General features: G+C 40.5%; 1 protein-coding gene across 7 annotated transcripts in view; it reads right to left on the reverse strand.

Annotated features, from left to right (window-relative positions):
- Positions 1–4,744: 4,744 nt before the first annotated feature.
- Positions 4,745–22,789, reverse strand: part of znf462 (zinc finger protein 462) — a 70,483-nt gene continuing 52,438 nt past the window's right edge. For 6 of the 7 annotated variants that reach the window (XM_080418901.1, XM_080418896.1, XM_080418898.1 and 3 more), the window contains exons 8-13: positions 19,119–19,380; positions 18,604–18,743; positions 17,022–17,245; positions 11,331–11,664; positions 10,300–10,432; positions 4,745–8,571 (exon numbers count right to left, since the gene is read on the reverse strand). In XM_080418901.1, the coding sequence (XP_080275027.1) occupies positions 8,409–8,571; positions 10,300–10,432; positions 11,331–11,664; positions 17,022–17,245; positions 18,604–18,743; positions 19,119–19,380 (1,256 nt within the window). In that variant the 3' untranslated portion in view covers positions 4,745–8,408. The remainder of the gene's footprint in view (positions 8,572–10,299; positions 10,433–11,330; positions 11,665–17,021; positions 17,246–18,603; positions 18,744–19,118; positions 19,381–22,789) is intronic. The other variant, XM_080418902.1, reaches the window with a different exon arrangement.

Here is a 22,789-nt window from a genome sequence, read left to right on the forward strand (position 1 = left end):
TGCCATGTAACTCTTTTATTTATGTGTAAATTAAACCGCATCCTACCATGGAATTTGTCCCCCAATAAAATGAACACTGAAGAGGTATTGTATGTGTATTATTAAATATAAAATATAAAATAACGTGATTGTTTTAATTGAAAGTGCTGCATGTCACCTTGATGTGGTTCATTTTTTATTTAAAATTGTCAAGGTACAAGAAAGGATACATCTTTAGTAATTTCATTGATTTTGATCAAAACCAAAACAAGGATCAAGGTTCAATGTTTTTATATCTCATGCATTTACAATACCAGCTGTGGCAACATTGCAGGAAGTGAAAGTATTGTTCTAAGAGCCTCTTCAAACAGTGTGACAACAATTAAAAATACAATATAAGCACATCACAACGTCATGATAATAAAAAGTTAAATAGCAACAGAAATAACAGTGCAAGTGGCATACTGTGTATGTCTACAAATAGAATAAATTAAAGTTTTAAAAGCATTAAAGAGTTCTCTGTGCGTGCGTCTGTCTGTCATTTGTGAATTATTTCATAGTTTTCAAAATAGTTCACTTTAAAATCGTTCAGATTTCATGCATTTAAATTAACTTACTATCTATTGTTATTAGGTTTTGTTTAGATTTTTCTTTTTATAATAATATTGATTTACTGGTTGACATTTTTAGGCTACTTCACACAGATGAAGGTCATTGTATTATGGCTCAAAAATAATAATCCTGAAGAAAACATGGAGGTGCCACCAAAACATGGTTTTATAAAGCTAATGTTTGATGCTCTCATATTGAGACCTCAGATAACGTTTTACAGCTGCAGTATATCTGAAGAAATAACTGCAGCATTGCTGCAGTAGGAGGAACGACTACACACCTGTACTGCAAAGCATCATGATATCACTTTAAGTGAGTCAAGAACAAATGAGCCAACGAACAAAACAAAGGCTCAATCATGTTCTCATGTAAATGTACATCCTATAAAAATAAATGGGAAAAAAATACATGATAGAAACTGCTCTAATCAAACTAAGCTAAACCATGTGGTTCTCGACCTTTTGTGGATCAGGGACCACTTGAAAATCTCGGCCGCGTGCATTTTCAGAGCATGTTTATTTCAACGATCAATCAATCTGTGTGTTCCAGTTTGGATCAAGGGAACTAACGTAGTACGCTTTAAGTTCCTTTTTTAGCGATATCTAGGCCTATATCTTTTAGCAATGACAACTCACTTTTTCAAGGTTTTAAAGAAAAAAATGCAAACACATTTATAATTTTGTGTTAATGTTATGTTATCATTACAATCTAGGGTTTTGCCAATTATTTTTGGGGCCCACTTCCAATATCCTCATGGCCCACCACTGGGCCCCCCGGGGCCCACAGGTTGAGAACCACTGTGTTTTACACCTTGGGTTTAGTCTCTCCTCCATCCTGGCTCCTTTTTGGTGCGTCTCAGTGTGACCGGCATCATCTATAGCCGTGTATTCAGAGGCTTCAGTGATTTGTGTCTGACAGGCTGCCAGGCCCAGCAGCTCTGACTCTGTCAAGTGTAAGAGATAATGCGCTTGGAGCTCAATACGGTGACACTCTGCTCCTTCGCCCTTACTTGCTGTCTCTGTGGTTGCTTCTATCTCTCTCTTTATCCGTCACCTTGCTCTCCCTCTCTCTACCAGTGGTGTAAAGTAACTAAGTACATTTACTCATATGCTGAACTTAAGTACGAGTTTGAGGTATCTTTATACAACTTTAAACTTTTTACAACTGCGGTATATCTGAAGAAATAACTGCAACAACTGGAGTATTTCCAATTTTTACTTTTACTTCTACTCCACTACATCTCTGAGGAAAATATTGTACTTTTACTCCACTACAATTATTTGTAAAAAAAAATTACTTGACATGGGACATTCTGTATAATGAGTACTTTTGGTACTTTAAGTACATTTTGATGCCAATACTTTTGTACTTTTACTCAAGTAAATTCTGAATACCAGACTTTTACTTGTAACAGAGTATTTCTACATTGCAGTATTGAATCGAGGCAGGGACAAAGGAGTGCTTATATCTGTTAGTAATAACAGACATAAGCACTCCTTTGTCCCTGCCTCGATTCGTGCAGTCAACGCTGCCAGTAACAGGTAAATGATAATATGTTGCTTATGATGACGATGGTGAACGAACAAGCACTTTATGCCGGCACTTTATATCCTAGCACTTTTTCTGGATGTAGCCTTTTTTAAATATTTGTATTGTCTATTCTATACTTGCACTAGATGCGCCCAGGTTTCTGTTTAGGCTATGGTGTTTCACGTCTGTTGTTGTCCTGTACTGTTTGTATGTTTTAAACCACTACCGCTTTGCTGTAAACCTAATTGCCCTCTTGGGACATTAATAAAGACCTTGATACTTTTACTTAAGTAAAACCTACTTTTACCACCATTGCTCTCTATACACAGCGCTCGTCACTCTTGCCCTCTTCCTCTACCACCCCTTCTTTTCATTCCTCCATCCATCCATCCATCCATCCCTCCCTCCCACCCCCCTCTCTTGCTGGGTCATTAAAGAGGGGGGACAGCAGTCAGTGTCTTCACTTGCCTTGGCTTGCACTTCACTCATCAGGCATTCAGCATGTTTCTCCTCCACTCATGTGTCCTCCTATCCCCTCTCTTTCCTCCGTGGCTACTCCTCCTGCCTCTGTCTCCAGGGGTCGTCGGGGCTGCCGTCGGCCCCTCTGAAGTGGTGAGCCATGGAGATTACCGGGCTGATCCCGGGAGACATGGAGATATTTTTAAAAGATGATGTTAGACCTGTGAAATAAGTAGTTGTGCCCCCAGTCCCCCCATATAGGCAGCAAAGGAAATAGTATGTAAAAAAAGAGAGAGAGAGAGAGAGAGAGAGAGAGGGATAGAGAGAGAGAGAAAGAGAGACCTTGAATATGAAGTGTTCATATTGATAAAAAAGACTTGTCAACAGCATAAGGAATAGACTTTGAAACGTGTTGCACAACCCTGATCAGAAGTGTGGGCCCCACATTCTCTAATGTTTGTGTCCTGTTATCTGAATCGGTTTCCTTTGTTCCTTTGTTCTTTTTCTTCTTTTCTTTATTCTCATGACTACTTTTGACACTGCAAAACATTGAGATCTTGTACGAAAAACAATGTCACCCTCCTTTACACGTGTGACGTGACGATAAGTTGGAGCAGCAGCATATGAACACAAATTTGTATTTAAGTATTGGTACTGTACTGGTTGCGGTGTCAAATTAGCATGTGCACACGCCACACATGCACGCATGCACGCTCAAAAGTTTATCATTTAACGTTTTATGATCATATATTTGATGTTGTTATGAGGGGGTTATGAAGAAGCTACTGCACTATTTGACAAAGGCATATTTATTTCCTCTGCTTGTAAGGTTATCAGATTTTAAATATAGGCTACCACATGGAACAGTCATATTCCACTCAGTATCACCAAAAAAATTATATACTACAAAAAAAAGAATAATTTATTTTCTACAGTACAGTAAGTACCCTACACTACAGACTAGCTCAAGGCCAGGTTTCTTAAGATATGTGTTAGTTAGATTAAAAAAAAGAAAATCCTACTATAACACAGTGAGAAAAATAAGTGAATTGAAGTTGAACATGCTTTGAACTGGCTCTAATAGTGAATGTCAGACCTTTGTCTCCTAAACTGGTCACATCTCCAAGGCCTGTGGGTAGAATGGACGTCTCTGATGCAAACATCGCCGAGCTTTGTCACCGTTCCTTTAGAAGCGACTGCTTGTCACATCTTTTTATCTGTGCCCAAGGTGAAGCGACTACTCAATGGCCTCTAATGTCACACCTCTTTTGTCCCAGTCTGCCTGGAGGGACACCGAGCACAATGGAAGCTGTGTAAATGAAGACATCTGATTAAATTCCAGATACTGTATGCCGGAAGTCACTCGAAGGAAGGTCATGTTTAACTACTTTTCAACCTTGTGCATGTCATTATAGGTGAAACGTTTTCCTTATTTTCCCCTTGAAAATAGACAAATTGTAAACACTGGTTATCACTGTTTCCCTTCAACATAATTATACCACTCTGTCAAGTTAAGTTATACTTTATTGGGTACATTTGTCATCTGCATTGAACCCATGCTACAGTAATGATTAGGAGCAGTGGGCAGCCACTTAGCAACCAGTGGCCAGCTCCAACTCAAGACCACTGCCTTGCTCAACGGCCCTGGCAGGAGGATGTCCCAAACATCATTTATGTGTTTTGGTGTGACAGGAAACCATTTAGGTCGAAACATTGTACAAATAAATTCACTGTGGCAGATTTTGTATCTATCTTTTCTCATGTACTGTTATTCTTTATCCTGCAACTGTCATGTACTGTTTTTTCCAGATGTTTAATTCCCTTGGAGAACATGCAAACTCCACACAGAAAGGCTCCAGACCGGTTTGAAGCTGGTGATCCACTCGAAATATTAATATCTTCTGCAAAGTGCAAAGTTCTCTCACTTTACCATCGATCTCGCTTGAGTCTTGAAAATTATAGTGACACATGGCTGTCTTGATATGCATCCAATCTCATTTGTTCAGGAAATTAATGAGCATAAGTAATGTATTTAACATACTACTATAGGGTGTATGTAGGCTACCATGTGATACTGTATGGAAAACATGTCAGCATTACCCTCATAAAACGTTATTATATCAAAGCATATACTGTCATGAAAAGAGAGAACACACAATTTAACTGTTATCTGATAACTTTATTATCAAGTTAAAAAAGACAATGAATTACAATATTTACATAATATCCAGAGATAAATGGAATAAAATTGTAAACAATCATTCTAGGCAACATCACAACCCATCATCAGGTAATCGGATTTATATTGGAAGAAAGGCAAGATGGAGAAAATCTAGGACTCAAACTATGGAGAGAACAGTCTGAAAAACAAACAAACTAAACATATATACAAGTATCCAGTGTGTTGTCAGCAGGGGCTAAATTGGGGGCAAATTGGGATTCAAGAATAATACAGAGTTTATCTCCCTTATGGAAATACGAGACTGTACACAGTGAGTTGTTTAGAGTGATCTTCTGTTACCCAGCTTTACTACCTGCAATGTCCCAATTTATCCCCTGGTTTCGAGTGGGCTTGCGAGCCTCTGAACAAGCTCCCACTGCAAAGCTTATTTCCATAACGGTTTTTAGAACGGTTATAACTTTCAAAAAGCTACATGGTAGACATGTAAATAGGGAGAGACAAATAAAAAAGGTTTTGAGTTTCAGCACAAACTCAGCCTGTGTTTCTGAGGTACTGAGGCTGAGGAGGGGCGTTGTTGGGAGAGGGCAGCTACATTCCCACCTGTTAGTGTCCCATCTATGACACACTGGGATCAATGTGAGGCTTAACACCCCGGGGCGACTTTAGCTTGTTAGCCGGGTTGACCACAAATGAATGGACTGCTTTCTTCTCTGTTACTCTGAGTGGCAGGGGACCTTATGGGTATTAAGATACTGGAGTTTCTGGCTTTCGGAGGGAACTGGCCTCTCCTAACCGTGAGTTTGCTGGTTTACCGGTAAACCAGATGGCGAGTGACCAAAACAGCTAAAAACATAAGACGCTCCCGAAGGCGCAGGTCTTCAAAGCGGGCTGCTGAGGTGGAGCTTGGGGATAGAAAGGAGATGGACAATAAATAAAATAAGAAATAAAATAAAATCATATATAAATATTGTGCCAGTTTAATCCCTTTCAATCTGGCATCCCTAAAATTGTGTCTCTGCTACTTTAGCCATTTTTAAAATTAGCATTATTTTTTTCCAGCCATTTTGCAAAGTGGGGGCCACAGTCAGGGGCTATGGCTATTTGGGGGTCCTTGACATGGAAATGGAGAACCCCTGCCCTAGGGAACCTGCCGCTTTCTCTTGCTCTTTCTTTCTTGCTGTTTTTCCCCGCCCACAGTAAAAGCCCCATGTCATTGATCAGTAAGGAACTACATGTGTGTTAATATAGAACAACCTGCCCAGTCCCAATACAGTACAACAAAGAGGAGATAGGAGATAGTTTCATTGTAACCAGACATTGTACAACAGCATAATAACATTGGATGGGGGGCTAAAAAGCCCCCAAGGGTTATCTATTATCTTTTGATTTATTTACTTTTTTGTTTATCATGAGAACAACACCTAAAGGAAAAAGGGTTAAAGTATTCTTTCTGAAACACCACAGTTCAAACACTTGACAAGTAGTTTTTGTTTTCTATACATGGCTGCAAACATGCAGATGATCTGGGTTCCTACCCACAGAATTTAAAAATCTGCTTCTAAAATTCCATGGTTCCCATTTCCATCAATGGTTCATTGCTCAGGAAAGACAATCACAGCAAACATCGCCAGCTTGCTAGACATTTTGGTAACAAGAACACAACTCCATTCCCTTTGCGTTCTCTGCCTACACATTGTCACTCCCAGGTCGTAACATGTGGCGAGATGGGAAAAGATCTACTGTCGAGTCAAAAGTTTGTTTGACGCGTCAGGGCAGGCTCCCGTGTCGCGTTGCTCTTCGAGGTTCAGGGCAGTCCCGCGTCACGTGACTGACAAAGGAATGCGGACGTGCGTAGTAAAAACATTTAAAACAAGTCGGGCCGGGACGGGTCGGCAGAAGCAGACTTGAGCCCTGCGAGGCATGCTCGAGCGAGGCGACAGTCGAGCGAGTGCCCGCGCCGAGCGGTGCGATGTCTGCTTCTGCCAACTTAAGTGCCGTTCGAGTTGCATACCGATTGGCTTTAAATCGTAATTCATGTCTGACACTTGGTCAGAAGGTGTCCAACGTGTCACCGTAGTACGACCCGGCTGTGAGGATGTGTCGTCTTTGCAACTTTGACTGCTCAAAGGAGTTACAAGTAACCATTAATCGTTTCAGACTGTTAAAATGTTGCTTACTGATCTCATCGGAAATTGAAATTAAAAGTTGAATTAATTGCTATTCATTTCTAATAAGGCTTTGGGGTATTAAAGCAGCAACTTCCAACAAAATACAATCTCTGCCTTATTTGTCAATAACATCAAAAAAACAAACACAGCTTTGTTTAAAAAGAAGAAGCACACAAATGCAGGCTCTGACGGTTGTCTCAACACAGAGCAATATAATATTATAGCCTCGCATTTGAGGTTCGGGGAACAACAATGTATACACCTCAAAATAATTATTCAATCTTCACATTACGGCCCTCCACTACACACACTCCCATTAGCATACATTAGCATACATGTATGTGCAAACAAATGCTGTCCAAAATGTCTTTTAGCCACTTTCACCCTGGTGGCCCTATTTTGGGAATTTTCCAAAATGTCCCCAAAAATTCCAAAACATTTCAAAAATAGATATAGTTGTATATCTGTTATTTTTGAGTTTTGAATAGGGCTTAAGTAGTTAATGAGGAAAAAGACATACCACACGTATTACTACTAAACGAGTTGTGTTCCAGGGTAATACTTGTTGTTACTGTATATGACTCGGCTCAACGGTACAGTTATGACACGTTAGCATACCTGCTGAGCTGGTATCCTGGAATACAATCACAATATACAGTTTTATAGGGCAGAAAATTCAACGCAACATAGTCCCTTCATTATGTTATTATCAAAGAAATTATTAGCCAACAACAACAAACAAACAAACAAACATCAACAAAGTAATGTTGGAGTGGAAATGCTAGGGGGAGACAAAGGCTGAAGTACATCAAGGGAATTATGATGTAGCATTACGCAAAGAAGGGGAGGAGTGTCCTACAAATCAATGAAAAAATCATAATTATGTATATAACTAGGATAAATAAGGTGCAACTATTCCTCAAGGAATACTTCTACTCAATTACTGTAATACTAGGCTAAGATGCAAAAAAAATACCTCTTTCAACTTTGATTTTAAATAAACAACAAACGGTAGCACAGCTGGGATTCTTTTGATACCAAATTAGTTCCTTTTAGGTAAAAGGTGAAAGGTAAAAGGTGCTTAAAAACAGTGAATTCTTAAAATTTTGATTCGGAAACATGTTTTTATTAAACATCTCTGTAGATTTATATAGGAGGAGGATTCACTGTAGTTTTTGACCAAAATGTCAGCACTAAGAGATCTGTCTACTATTGGTTACCAATATATTAAGATCTGTTCTAGGGGACTGCCCGTTTTAAAATGAGTACTGTAGGATGCAGTACAACATAATACTTCTAATGTGTAACTCGTGTAATCTAATAATATGTCCACACAAGAGAATTCACTTCAGTTTTCCTCTTTTTTTTTTTTGCATCGTCATTTCCTTTAGCATCCTACTTTGATACCCAACTCAGTATTGTTCCTATCAAATATTTAGGATTTTCTAGCTCAATATCATGTTAGGCAACAATTCTCTTCAACCAAACTGTTGATCGTTTTTGGTCTCAAGCAATTCTTTGTCTTCCACGAACAGATTTTGACTTCTCTGTGACAGGTCGGTAGGACTGATGCTCGATAGATCCATGACAGACGGTCCTCCTATGGGTGTCTCTGGGGTGCTGCTGGTGTCCATAATGGTCCTACAAGAGGAAACAGTTCAAAAAGTAAACGTCTGCATCATGGTAACGACAAGAGATGAACACAAAAAAAGATTGCGGTTGTGTAGCTAGGCAGTCAAAAAATCTACATTTCAACTACAGATTATTGCAATGCCCCTTTTGCTAGAAGAATCCAGCTGATTCTAAATGCTGAGCCTGCGGGACAAGATACACTGAACACAATACTACTATACTTACATCACTTCCTATACGATACAGAACCATATACGATACAGAATAATACTACTTACTATTTACAAGCTCCTAAATATATCTCTGACCTGTTCACTACTAAAAAAATCAGAACTCTCAGACTCTGCTGAACGTAGAGTAACATCTAAATATGCTGAGGGTGCTTTAGTCACTATGGTCCTACTCTCTGGATCAACCTCCCTGATGACCTGAGATTGTGCGGTGTCGTATTTTAACAGTAGGCTTAAAGGGGTGATCACACCGACGGCCATCACTACAGGCGCAGAGGCCTCAGACAGGCTTTGGCAAAACAGCCAGGCACGCCAAACCGTTTGAAAACAATGGTTTTCAATGGATTGTCTCAGTATGATCTATCCTTTAAGTGGCTGGCACCTTCGACTCTAGTTTAGAGGAAGCTTTTATGACCAAAGTCATTAAATACCAGCCGCTCCTCAATACCATCACAGAGCTAGGTTATAGGTGTAATCTACTTGATTTTGTTTTTGGCAGTTTAGGACATGTTCATAGGTTGGCCGTGAGAGGCTTCCAACAACTTGGGAAGCCCAAAAGAGCAGCCAAACGGCTTGCAAAATTCTGTGCGGTCTCTTCTATTATTGGTAGCCGCCAAACATGGAGCAGACGTTGTTACTAATACCCCTGAGGGATTTATAAGTAATGTTGTTACTTACATCCCTGAGGTTTCTTTGTGTTTTGTCCGGGGTTTGCTGACTATACTTTTTACAGCAACTTGTAATGTTTGTGTCCCAGTGCTTGTACCCTCTTATGTGGACATAAACAAAACGTGTGTGTGTGTGTGTGTGTGTGTGTGTGTGTGTGTGTGTGTGTGTGTGTGTGTGTGTGTGTGTGTGTGTGTGTGTGTGTGGCATCACTGTATCCTGTGTGGGTGTACGTGTGAGTTGTACAGTAGGTGTGGGGTAGGGTGTCATAAATGTATCATGTACGGTACTGTAAATGTGTGGTGGACGTTATCTGTAGACGCTTCATTGTGTGTGTGTGTGTGTGTGTGTGTGGGGGGGGTATCTGCACATATTGAAGTCCACAGAGTTGAGTGTACTTTGTGTGAAATGTGCTATTCAAATCAACACTGTGTGTGACTTGACATGAGAGAGGACTGGGGTCGAAGTGGAGAATATAGACACAGCGATAGAATATATCGTCACTGTCGGACAGAAAAATGTTTCATAGTTCGTCATACTACAGTGCCACGCAAAAGTAGTGAACATAGCCAATCAATAAGCTCAACATGTCATGCTACAGTACATGTTTTGAGCTCAACAATATACTATAAAATCCACTCTACTTGACATACAACACAAATACATCAACATTTGAGGGTGAACGACAGGACCCTCATTGAGATCCAAGATATAATCTTTCCCCAGAAACATGGAGTGAGGGGCAGATGGGTAGTGGTATAATCATTGGGACAGAGAAAAAAATAGTACAAGCCTGTTCTATCTTCTAGCAGCCATTAGGTAACACAAGTAGAATACTTACATGCCATGTCGCAGGACATGTTTCTCCCACTCGGTGCTGTTGGTGAAGCAGCGACCACAGAACTCACAGGGCAGACGCTTCTCCACGCCACTCAGCCCGTTGGGAGTGCTGCTGGTAGGAGCAGCAAAGGCTTCTGGGAAAGAAATGTAAACGTCAATATTCAGTATTAGAATAATAATGATGATCTATTATCTGTTTGTAAGTCTTTTTCCTCAGAGCTCTCACCAGATTCAGTGAGAAGCATGACCAGCTAGCAAACACGGAATAAGTAAATAATTTCATATTTATTATAAAATAGTAAATTGTGTCAATTTTGGGGGGAATTAAATAGACAAATCCGTGCTATTATATCTTGAATCAATCTTGAATTAATTATTGATTAATCATTCATATAAAAAAGAATATCACTTTCTAATTTCCCTTGTTCCTCACAAGCACATTTTATGAGTGCAACAAAATACATTTTAGACAACTACATTGTCTTCATTACTTTAAAGTGTTTGGCAGTGATAGTGGTTATCTATTTCAAACTGGAGGATTCACAAGCTTTCTGACACCAAAACAATGTTTCTAAACACATCAGAGAGCAATTTATTAGAAAGTGGGACACTGGCAGTCAAGATAAAGTTATTCTCCCTTGCTAACCTTGGCAGCTGTCAATGCTTGGGAATACTACTTAGAAACGAAAAGTATCCGCACACCATCTTAAGAGCTCCCTAAATAATATCAATTCGGAGTACTGAATTAATTCATCATTCATCAAGTCATTTACTTTATGACAAAGTTAACTGGTTAATCAGACTAACTGCTTTTAATTATAAAATATTAGTTGATTATAAATTTTTTTTGTGTGTGTTGATTCGTTGATATATGCATATGAAAATCTAACAAATTATATAAAAAGTGTGCTTCTCGATTATTCGATTAATCGGAAAAGGTATCGATAGAATAATCGCTTAGAAAATAAAGGATAGTTGCAGCCCTATAATATTCAACGACAGCAAACGATGGTTCATTGGTGATCATCTTACCTTGTGGGGCTGGTTTCTCTGCCTCCATGTCCCCAGCTTGCTCTTCCTCATTCAATTCCTCCTCCTGCTCTTCCTCCTCCTCTTTAATTCCTCCCTCCAGGACGGCGTGGTCTGCGTCTCTCCCTTCCTCCACCTCATTGTCCATCATGTCCATCCCTTCGTCCTCTTCCTCTGCAGCTGCCGCTCCATCATCTATCATTAAGCCTGCCTTGTCCTCCTCTTCCTCCTCCTCTTCCTCCTCCTCCTCCTCCTCCTCCTCGCTGGTCCCTCGCCCCTTCATCATCTCCAGCTGGTCCAGGTTGACGCGGCCCATCAGCTCAAAGTTTCTGATAACCTGAAGAAATACAGGAAGTAGATCGATCAATCGATCAATCAATCAATTGATCAGTCAATCGATCAATCAATCAATCAATCAATTAATCAATCAATCAATCAATCAATCAACCAATCAATTATGCGATATCTCCGCTTTAACAGTTAGAAATATAGAAATGCAGTAATTTCTCTGAATCAAGATTGAATCCAAATGAATTCAGCTGAAGATTAATTTGGAGGTTATCAGTAAAGGAGTAGCACTTTAAATTGCATGAATGGCAAACTGACAATCATTCTTTTCAACAGAGGTTTTTTTCCAAAAAAATATGACGGAAGCAAAGAAGCCTAGTGGTGACAGAACTTCAGAGCGATGGAACCAGCAGCACTTTCAAAGAGCACAAACACTTCACACTTCTTCTGAGCTTCTGCTTCCTTCCTCATTCATGATAGAGTTTAGAGCTCTATGTCGGCAATCTTCTTGTACTTCTTCCACTCCTCTTCCTACAATCAATAGACCCTGTCCATCAGCTCATCTTCTGTCGTTTGATGAGCACCAGTTACTCGCTCCCATTAAAATAGCAACTCTTGCAAAACCCATATCAACTGGCAAGAACATTTGTGCTGCTACTGAAGCATATTTCTGCATGATTTCAATAGCAACGGAAAAGTAAGCTAATGCCTTGAAAATTGTGTCTGAAGACAAAAAGCGGAATTGTACAGACTGGGGGAAAAACAGTATATACACATACCGTATATAATGTCTGTGTGTGTGTGCGTGTGCGTGTGCGTGTGCGTGTGCGTGTGCGTGTGCGTGTGTGTGTGTGTGTGTGTGTGTGTGCGCGTGCGTGCGTGCGTGCGTGCGTGTTTGTGTGTGTGTGCGTGTGCGTGTGCGTGTGCGTGTGCGTGTGCGCGTGTGCGTGTGTGTGCTTGCAGCAACTGAAACATCCTTAAGCACAAATCACCCTGTTTTCATGACTTGGTTTTTCCTCTGCAAAACTTTACACATTTATTCAAGCAAAAGATGTTCACTTATCACCGTTTCTGTAGCGTTCCACAACGATAGTTTTGCAACAAGGTATAAAACTAGGCTTAAGTGGTTAAGACACTAAGAGACCCCAAACATAACATTTGCGGTAGTCAGATAAATATCTAACATCGTCATCATCCTGTCATTGGTATCAGAGAGCTTCTCCATTTCCACCTAGAATTCATGGTCTTCTTCTTGAGGTCCCAGAACGTCTACAGCAGTTGTTCTCAAACGTTTTCATGTCAAGGACCCCCAAATTGATATGTATTTGGCCGTGGACCCCTATCTTAAAAAAAGTTTGTGCTAGGGAAGGGAACCCCATAATTAGATTTTTGGACATAAAATAGGGTGGAAGTGGTACCACTGTGGCAACCGATTTCAATGATATATTAACCAATTTAGCTGGGGACCCCCTGGAACACCTTTAAGGACCCCTGTTGATCCCCGGACCCCACTTTGAGAACCACTGATCTACCGACCTCCTCGTGACATCACATCCCTCACAGACACATCAGGACCACCAGCAAATACTTCATTTTTGAATACCGGTACTTCATTCCACTGTCAGTCTCCACCCAGATGTCACTGTTCCCCTTTCCCTTATAAAAGGCATTTGAGCAGACGCTCTAATCCAGAGTGACTTACAATAAGCAAGGTAAACACATACATCAAATGCAGAGAGACAGTGTAGTGCCTCAGTAAACTAGGATCGCAGGTAAACCAAGAACCTAGCAGCAGTCTAAACAATATACAGTACTATCAAAAAAAGAATCTGTGCAATGAAACTATAGGATTCCAGGTAAACAACGAACCTAGCATCTGTATAAATAGCATGCTATCCAAATGACATTTCAACCGTTGCTTAATACGTCTGCACGGTCGTCAAGACTAGGTCAAGTGCTACGGGCTAAGGTGGCGTCTGAAGAGGTGAGTCTTCATTCAATTCACTTATTTTTCCAGAGACGTCGAGTCCCTCTTCCACACTATTTCCAGACATTCCAGGTCCCGCCCCTGAACTATATCCAAACTAGTCCGTTTCCTCCAAATTTCCAGACATTTAACCCCTCCTCCCCCCGACTCACAGAATGTCCAGTTTCCACGTTCCTCCATCCCAGATCTGCAGTTGTCAGTTCTAACTTCACAAAAGAACGAGGACTCTCACTCCCGTACTGGTATGACGATTCTATAGTTGCCGGGTTCACCGTATCATTCCTACCCCAAGTCAGCCAGTAGCCCCTATTCAGAGAGGTATCACTATAGGGTGTCTGACCCCAACCCACTGACTTCACTGTGTCTTTTGGTGCTTTTCCAACGCATAGTCCTGGCATCGCCATGTCACGCCTCTACTCTCCTAGTCTTGCCAGGTACAAACACGTACGTTTTTAGTATCTGTCACGTTCAAGTTCAGGTTCTTACAAACATCTAAACACCTTTTCCAGTGCGTATCTCATGATGTGAAATGCTATACTACAGAATGACCTATGTATAATAACAACTGCACTGACTCATACTGTAAAAGAGGTTATGTCAATTATTAATCTTTGTTTTTGCTGACTATATTGCCGTTGTTCCGTGGAGCTTCAAAAGTGCATCTGTGCGTCTCTTCTTAAAATGATTTCTGTCTGAAAGATGCAAGAAGCTGTCACACGAGTCACATGAGCAGAGACGCATGGAATTACATCTATTAGAATTTTAAGATAACTACTGTTGTTGTCTATTGCCTTGTCATTCTCTATTCTCAGCAAAAGGCCTCATTTACTGTATATCACTCAACTAAAGCACTTTAACCACTCAAGTACCTCAGGGCTCTATACTAGTGTATTTACTATATTCGCTCTACATTAAATATCTTTGTTGAAAACAGCCGATCTACAAGCTTACAACGCGTCGCGTCGCAACGCAACGCAACGCGTTGTAAGCTTGTAGATTTGGCTATTTCCCCAGGTTTTCCCCAGAATATGCATGCTGGGATTCAAGTGGTTAACACATTGCATGCCAGTCGCGTAGATCTACGCGAACCTATTTAAAGCCGCAGCGTGCCAGTCGCGTAGATCTACGCGAACCGCCGATTCCCATGTTAAGTGCCCCAGGTGCACTTTCCGAATTTTTTTGATCCATTTCCGTTTCCGGTTTCCGGTCGGAAACGGAATTATTCGGGTTCTGGTTTTTTCGATCGTATCCGCTTCCTGTCTGGGATCCTGTTTAAAACTCGATTTTCTCTGGTTGTTGTTTTTCTCCTCGCTGATCACTGTTTACCGTTGATCGACTGTAGCTTCAAGATGGCGGCACGGATTTGGAAACTGTTTTCGCTGCCCGTTTCTCACGGATCCGCTGTGTGTTTAGAACCAAATGAACGCGCACTTTTAACTTATTTAGCGAGGTCTGTGGCGACATGAAAAAAACTAAAAAACAACAATAAAACGCTGGCACTGGTGAGTACATTATGAGATTAAACTCTGGCATGGAATGTGTTAATGAGATACATACTGTATCAGACAGTTGATTAAAAAAAACAGTGTTTATGCCACTTATTATACACACACAAATTATAATTTGTACGCAACCGTATGAATTTCAAATCAAACCCTCAGGACAAGCATGAAAATAAACTCGCAATTTCACCGGTAATTCTCTGCATAAAGTATGCAGAGAGAAAACTGTAGCTTTTTCCCCCTTTCATTAAAAACAGCGGGCACAACCGTTTTAAGTATAATGTATACTTCAACCTTCCGAAAATGTCGGATGCCCTCTCCTAGCGTCGCCTGCATTATCTCCATTAAGGGATTGTGGGAGATGAAACGCATTCTCTTTCTGGATGTGTTCGGAATTGATGAGCTTTAAGCAGTGTGATCTGTATGCACCCAGTGTAACGCCCACTGCACCCTTTTTTCCTTTTCTTTTCATCATCACCACGCTACAAGAAATATGATTTGGGTTTATACTAACTTTATCTTGTCATTTGGAGCCGTGTCTGCGACGGAATCAGTCACGTGGAATGCAACAGACGTTTTTACACATTTTCGCATTATACTCCCCAACAGTTAGGCCTAAGTGAACATCTCTAGAATGCATTTACTTAAAAGGAGCACTTCACCCATTTTAAAGCTTATCTTCGCATAATTGGTCCTCACTAATGCTGATTGTAAGCTGTCACATGCAATTTCCGTCTACTCACTCTGTGTCTCATGGGTGGGCTGTGTACGGTTCAGAAACCTGCCTACCAATGACATCATCGATAGGGATTCAAACCTAATAGAAACTACAGCCTTTCTCTTACTGTAAAGTTAACATGCTATATATAAAAGCCATTGTTCTTCCATTGATATTTTCGGGGGGTAAAACATTTGAAATCTTGTTTGAAATGACCAAAGCGGCCTACCGATGATGTCACTGGTAGGCAGGTTTCTGAACTGTCCACAGCCCTTCTCTGAGACACAAAGTTAGTAGACAGAAATTCTATCATCTTATAATGAGCATTAGCGAGGACACATTCTGTGAAGATAGGTTGAGAATGGGTGAAGTGGTCTTTTAAGCAACTTAAGAAGAGATTTTGTTATATCAATTCCAAAACCAGACTACAAGTCCTTTCACAACGGGGCCTTTTTTCCCCTATGCGATTCAATCGCCCGAAAAAAACATTTGTTTTGTGGGTACCTGACATGTAAATGGTTTGAATACCAGGGTCTACACAACATATAAATAACCTACTGTAGATGAATATACCCTCGGTGAACGAAATGTGAGCTTATAGATCTGCTATTTTTAAAAATTCTGTCAAAAGTGGACATGTGTTTTTTTTTTAAATAAATATTGAACCAATGAAAAACATTTACTAAAGTTTGTGACCAAATAATGACTACATTGGATCCAATGGAAAAGTAAAGATTTGGGATATGCAAGGTTTTTTCCGCCCCACAGCGTCGTCGATACCAGGGCCAGTGTACTGACCAGTGGTGTAAAGTACATTTACTCAAGTACTGTACTTAAGTTCAATTTTGAGGTATTTTTACTATACTGGAGTATTTCCAATTTTCTGTACTTTTAATTCTACACCACTACATCTCAGAGGCAAATATTATCACGAAACATACACTAATCACTTCAGCCCTTGATATATTTTGGCCATTTGAAAATCTGCTATTTTCAAAAGATTTTGATACATTTTGAACTTGTGTGAAATGGGACATTCTGCACAATGAGTACTTTTACTTTTGGTACTTTAAGTGCATTTTGTACTTTTAATCAAGTACATTTTTAATTGCGGTCTTTTACTTGTATTTCTACATTGCAGCATTGATACTTTCACTCAAGTACAAAAGGTGAGTACTTATTCCAGCAGTGGTACTGACCTTGTGCTCGAGGCGGAGGTGGTCCTCCAGCTGGCTGTTTTGGCTGGTGTCGTAGTAGCACAGCTGGCACTGGTAGGGCTTGAGCTCGGCGTGCTTCTGGACGTGCTGCTGCAGGGTCTGGTCACTGGAGCAGGTGAAGGTGCACTTGTGACAACGGAACACCAGGCCCTGGAGATGGCGCGACAGCTTGGAACGGCTCACCTCCAGCGGTGCAACTCGCTCCTCTGAGGGGGGAGGGAGGAGGGGGGGGGGGGGGGTTGTTGTTAGGGTTGTCACGATCATGATGTTGTTGTCGTAGGGCAGAAACCACTTATCTTATGGACGAGTTTTGAGCTTGTAGATCTGCTACTTTTGCTATTTCTTTTATTTGAATCGTGAAAAGTAACAGTTTTGGATATGAGATATGAGGTTTCCACCCCACAGAGACGATGACATTTTTACTTGACCCACATAAATAATTGCCATTAACGATTTAATTGTGTTTTTGGCAGTGAACACTGGAACATATGAAAAATTACATTTCTGTTTGGCTCTTAATATTCCACAGGGCAGACAAAATAACTTAAATATACAAAGAAATGATAAACAACTTTATACTTTCAAAAGGTTTTTCACAAATAGTGGAAATAGTCTATCTACATCATCACAACGCGCCGCACATGAGCTTGCACGGCTATTTAAAAAAAAAAATAACGATTTTAAATGTATGAAAATGTTTTGAACATGGAAATCGTTTCCATGTTCAAAACATTTTCATACATTTAAAATCGTTAAAAAAATTACAATTATAATAATTGTGACAGGCCTAGTTGTCGTTCAAGAGGAATTTAAATAACTTTATTTAGTATTTAGTTAGTATATTCAGTGGTTCTCAAAGCAGATTCCAGGTACCATCGGGGTTCCTGAGGGGGTTCCAAATGGACCCTTAAAAGGTCTGTAACTCTGAGAGTATACAAATGGAACCAAATGGGTCCATTTGGTTCCATTTGTACACTCCCAAGAGTTGTGGGGGTCCTTGGAATCAAAAGGTTTGAGAACCACTGAAGTAGATGAAGGGTTTAGATGAGAGAAAGGGACTGGAACACTCAGCTAGGATGTTGTGGTTTTGAGAGAAAACTAATTTTACATTTTCATTTTCCGTGGCACTCTGCTCTTACAATATGGTTTGCTTCTTGGGCAGTTCTCAAGGCCATTGTCCCAAGTGGAGAGAATGGTTGTATTTTTTGATGTCCCCAGCTGAAGGGGTCCCCATCTAAACGATTGATAGTTAGGAACCAAATGGACCCTTACGGGAGAGTGTAGTGTAAAGTACAAATGGAACCAAATGGACCATTCAAAATGGACCCTTCAAAAGAAGCATACGTGTGTATTTTTCTCGGCTAAATGTTTTTTTGTAAGGCGCTTCACAATTAAGACATTAGAAGCGGATGCATTACTTTCTTTTTATTATTACATTTTCATCTATCTACTGTACATCACTTTAAGTAAGTTCTGGTCTACAAATAATGGCGTTGCTTCCATTTTGCATGTGTGTGTGCGTGCGTCCATGCGTGTGTGTGTGTGTGTGTGCGTGCGGTATTACCTCTGTGCAGGACGATGTGGTCGATCATATTGCTCTTGTGTTGCGTGTGGTAGAGGCAGAGGGGACAGCGCAGGTCTTTGGGACCCTCCTCTGGGACGGTGACGTTGTGACCCGCCTCCACGTGCATGGTGAACGTGTTCCTGACACACATTCACACAGTCAGACACACAATTATTCATTGAGAACATGCATACTCTTTCGTTAAATATGATTTACTAATACTGTATAATCGGGTGGAAACCTCATATGTCCAAAACTGTTACTTTTCAGGATTCAAGTTCAAAAGTAGCAAAAGTAGCAGATCCACAAGCTTAAGTGAGAAAAAGTAGCAGATCCACAAGCACAAAAGCATCAAAAAGCTGTGCGTTTTGATGCTTTTGTGTGACGCTGTAGTATGATCAAGTAGGCCGTTAAATTTACGGGGAAAAAAAACACAAAAAGTTAGAAAATAGAGATAGGAGGTTTCTGCCCGACAGCGACAATATATCTGACAACCCTGGGTTAACTATTCTTACTTGTAGCAGGTGAAGAAGGAGCAGTCTTTGCACTTGAACAGCTTCTTGCCGCCGTGGCGGTCCCGGTAGTGGCGACGGAGGCTCTGCATGTAGCCAGAGCTGAACTCACAGAACTCACAGGTCAGGATGCCGTCTGGACGGCCGTCAGTGCCGGCCGCTGAGCCGCCGCTAGACGTTGGACCGGACGTCATGTGACTGCGTGAGGCCAACTGGTAGTGGTTGAGCTGCTGGCGAACGTCGGCCGGCTCCAGGTATGATGGGTCTATGACAACACAAAATATTTGATCAGGTATGATGGTTCATGCCTTCATGTCAACAGGGAGAATCAGTTTTGTATCATTATTAAGACCGGGAAAGCCTATACCTTTTCTGAAGACTTAGACGAAGGCGTTAGAAGGCGTTTTTAAAATCGGCCTCAGTTCTAAATGGGTTATTATCCTACCTTAGATTCGAACTCAGGCGTCCCGCGTGATATTTAACCATTCTGTCAAGACAGAATGCCTGCTTGGCACTATATAGTTCAGAGGTAAACTACATTTTCCCATAGAACATGCCAACATTTTTTCCCTTTTCTCCTTTGTACATATAGTGTTTTATATTTGTTGATGATAATATCATCATCAATATTCATCAACATAGCATAAACATAACGCAATAATTCATATTATGTATTATTGCGTTATGTTTATGCTATGTTGATTAATTGAATACATCGGACCACAATGGAAACAAGTCCCCAGTACGTTTTTGTGTTATCCTTTTAGCCTTAATGTCTGACTGTACCTCGCGTGACTAATAAACTATTCAATCAATTAATCAATCAAACTGCTTGTCAACACGACACCAGAGTCTAAATCTATCAATGGAAGAGTAGGGAGGCCACCTCCAACCACTGCCGATGTACTAGTTAAATTGTATCACTCACACAGAAACGTTTGAAAAATTATTCCTCAACACCTTTGCTGCAGTGACAGTAAATACATTCACAGCAAGTGCAAGTGTGTTTGACGGTTTTGACGCAGGATTTGTGAAAGACATTTCAACCAACAGGCGCATGTCCTGTAATAGTACAGTGGTGCTAATGACATCTCTGCACACAATAAGCTAGAGATGATTTAGATCAGACATCTGCTCTGAGTCTGTCTCCTATTCTTACGCACGGTGAATATGTTCAAAATAACATGAACACCAACAAAGGAAGTCCATTCAAGCCACCAAGTACAGTAACATCATCTGTGTTAATTGGTCCATTTGTAACTACATACAAAATGTACACCCTGGGATTAGGAATAACAGAGGACCAGAAACAAGGATATTTAGGGTGTACTACAGCAGTGGTTCTCAAAATTGGGGTCCCAGGGACCCCCAGGGGTCCTTGAGGGGGTTCCAAGCCAAATTTGTTTAACCACTTTAAACCCATACAGCCTACATACATCTGTGATGTGAAAATAGCTGATCTACAAGATCGAAACATTTTGAATATTTCTTGTATGGCACAACATATTTTCAGATTTTCAACATATTTCCTTGACATGAAAACGACTGCACTACAGAACTCTTGCGTGATGCTATGTCACTGGATTACTGGGAGCTCTGTCTGCCCCCCCCCCCCCACACACACACCCTTTCTGCTCAGTCTATAATATCAGTGAACAAGCTCCTCTTCTTGTCCCAGTTTGAGCCTCCACCACATCAATAAATAAAGCCCAGTGATGCTAATAGAAAGTCTATCCATGTGAAAAATGCCTCATTCAGCACAGGGAGAGCGTGAGGTGGCCAAGAGAAAATCCCCACACTTTCTCTTTTGACTCTTTAAAATGCTTGTGATCCAGTTTTCTCACTTTTTGCATAAGGGGCAGATTTCATATGAATCAAACAATGCCACAGTTGATTCATGCTAGCAATATTTCCCCCATTTTCCAGAGGTGCATATGGAAGTGAAGACGGCAGATGGGAGTTTTGTGGTGATAAGTCTTCCTGAGTAGCTGAGGCAGGTCGATGCCGTCGAGATGTAATATTAACATTAGTGTGCAAAAAAAAAAATGAATAGAGGAAACCTCTGTTAGAAAGTGGACGAGACAAAAGGACAAAAGCTAAAAGTCTTAAAGCTGCAGTCCCTGAGGTTTTGTATGTCCTTTCCGGGATTCGAACGCAGGTCTCCCGAGCGGGAGACAGAATTTCGAACACTAAGATGCTAAGACAGAACGCCCGCTTGGGCTGGGGAGATTATTGTGCTTATGAGCGACAGGCAGTACTACTTGTCAACCAGGAGGTGACCTACCAGACACCAGGGTAGGAGACCACCTCTAATCACTGCAGATGTACCAGTTATATTGTATTGACAGATTCTACCATACATATTATTCATTAAAATAAGCTGCGGATTGCAGATTTAATAATTAATTAAGTCATTTCCCAAAGCACTTGATTATCAGCAAAAGTTTGTTTTTGAAGAGTCAAGGTTGTCAGGCAAAACATTTTATTTTAATGAATGAAGATAAGGCCAGCAGGCCGCAATGCGAAATGAAAAAAAGAAATCACATGGAGCCAGAGCATGCCTCACCTTTTTCCTCATTTTAACGAATGAAGATAAACACACACAAAAAAAAGAATCAAGTGATCCTTCATACTGCATTTTCTCGAAATCCATCGGTATACCCAACGTGTTCTTTAAATTAGTCTGAACTCTGAATACTTGCAACCCTGCAGCTTCTGTGACACCAAACTATAATGCTTTAAAGTTGCCGTAGCTAACTCTGCAAAAATAGATATTTGATATTCTCTGCCCTTTCTCAATGCTTCGTTTGTCTCGGTAGGGCCTGACCGACATCGGTGTTTGGTGCACCGAGGAGGAATGCTGCTCTACTGTGTGCTTCTTCCTCCTGGGAAGATTCCACGGCTCCAGCAGAGCTAGGTGACACCTACTGCCAAAGATCTGTCCGGAATCTAGAACACCGTATTCCCAAATAGTGGGTCGGGACCCATGTTTGGGTCGCGGACCAATTTTTATGGGTTGCAAGTAAATATCCCCTTCTTTTTCGTTTAATTAAATACACAATAAAACAATATTTCAAAATATTTTAAAAGTTTATGCAAAAAAAGTCACTACTTTTCATCAATTACAACAATTCAGATTTTTTTTTAAAGTTAAGTAGTAAATAAAATAAAAAGTTTTAGAAATAGCAGATCTTGTAGATGAGCTTGTAGATCTGCTATTTTCACTAGTTTGGGTCCCGGGCAAACATCTAATTTCTCTTTTGGGTCTTGAGCTAAACGGTTTGGGAACCACTGATCCAGAACACCTAAAACATCACACACCTAACTACAAGGCTTACCCGTTATGACAGCAAAGACTGTTATAATCTGTTTGTCCACAATTACCGAAAACTATACTTCATGGAAATGTAAATTTGTGTCACAGTGCTTGTACAGTGAATATTAAAAGAGTATTTAGGCGTGAAACCTATTATAAACAGGATAACTGGGAGCGCTCGCAGAAGTGTGAAATTAACAGATACTAATACTTGAGGTAACACTGCCTGTCGTGTTATGTATGTATGTTTAATCCCTAATTGAAACAGAATTGGCTTCTGTTATATATCTAGAATATATATTGAATATTCTAGTCAAATACACTGATAAGTATACATGAGCTCCAGAATGAAAGAAGG

Source organism: Gymnoscopelus braueri, assembly GCF_963280865.1.
Source record: "Gymnoscopelus braueri genome assembly, chromosome: 22".
NCBI classification, from domain to species: Eukaryota; Metazoa; Chordata; class Actinopteri; order Myctophiformes; family Myctophidae; genus Gymnoscopelus; species Gymnoscopelus braueri.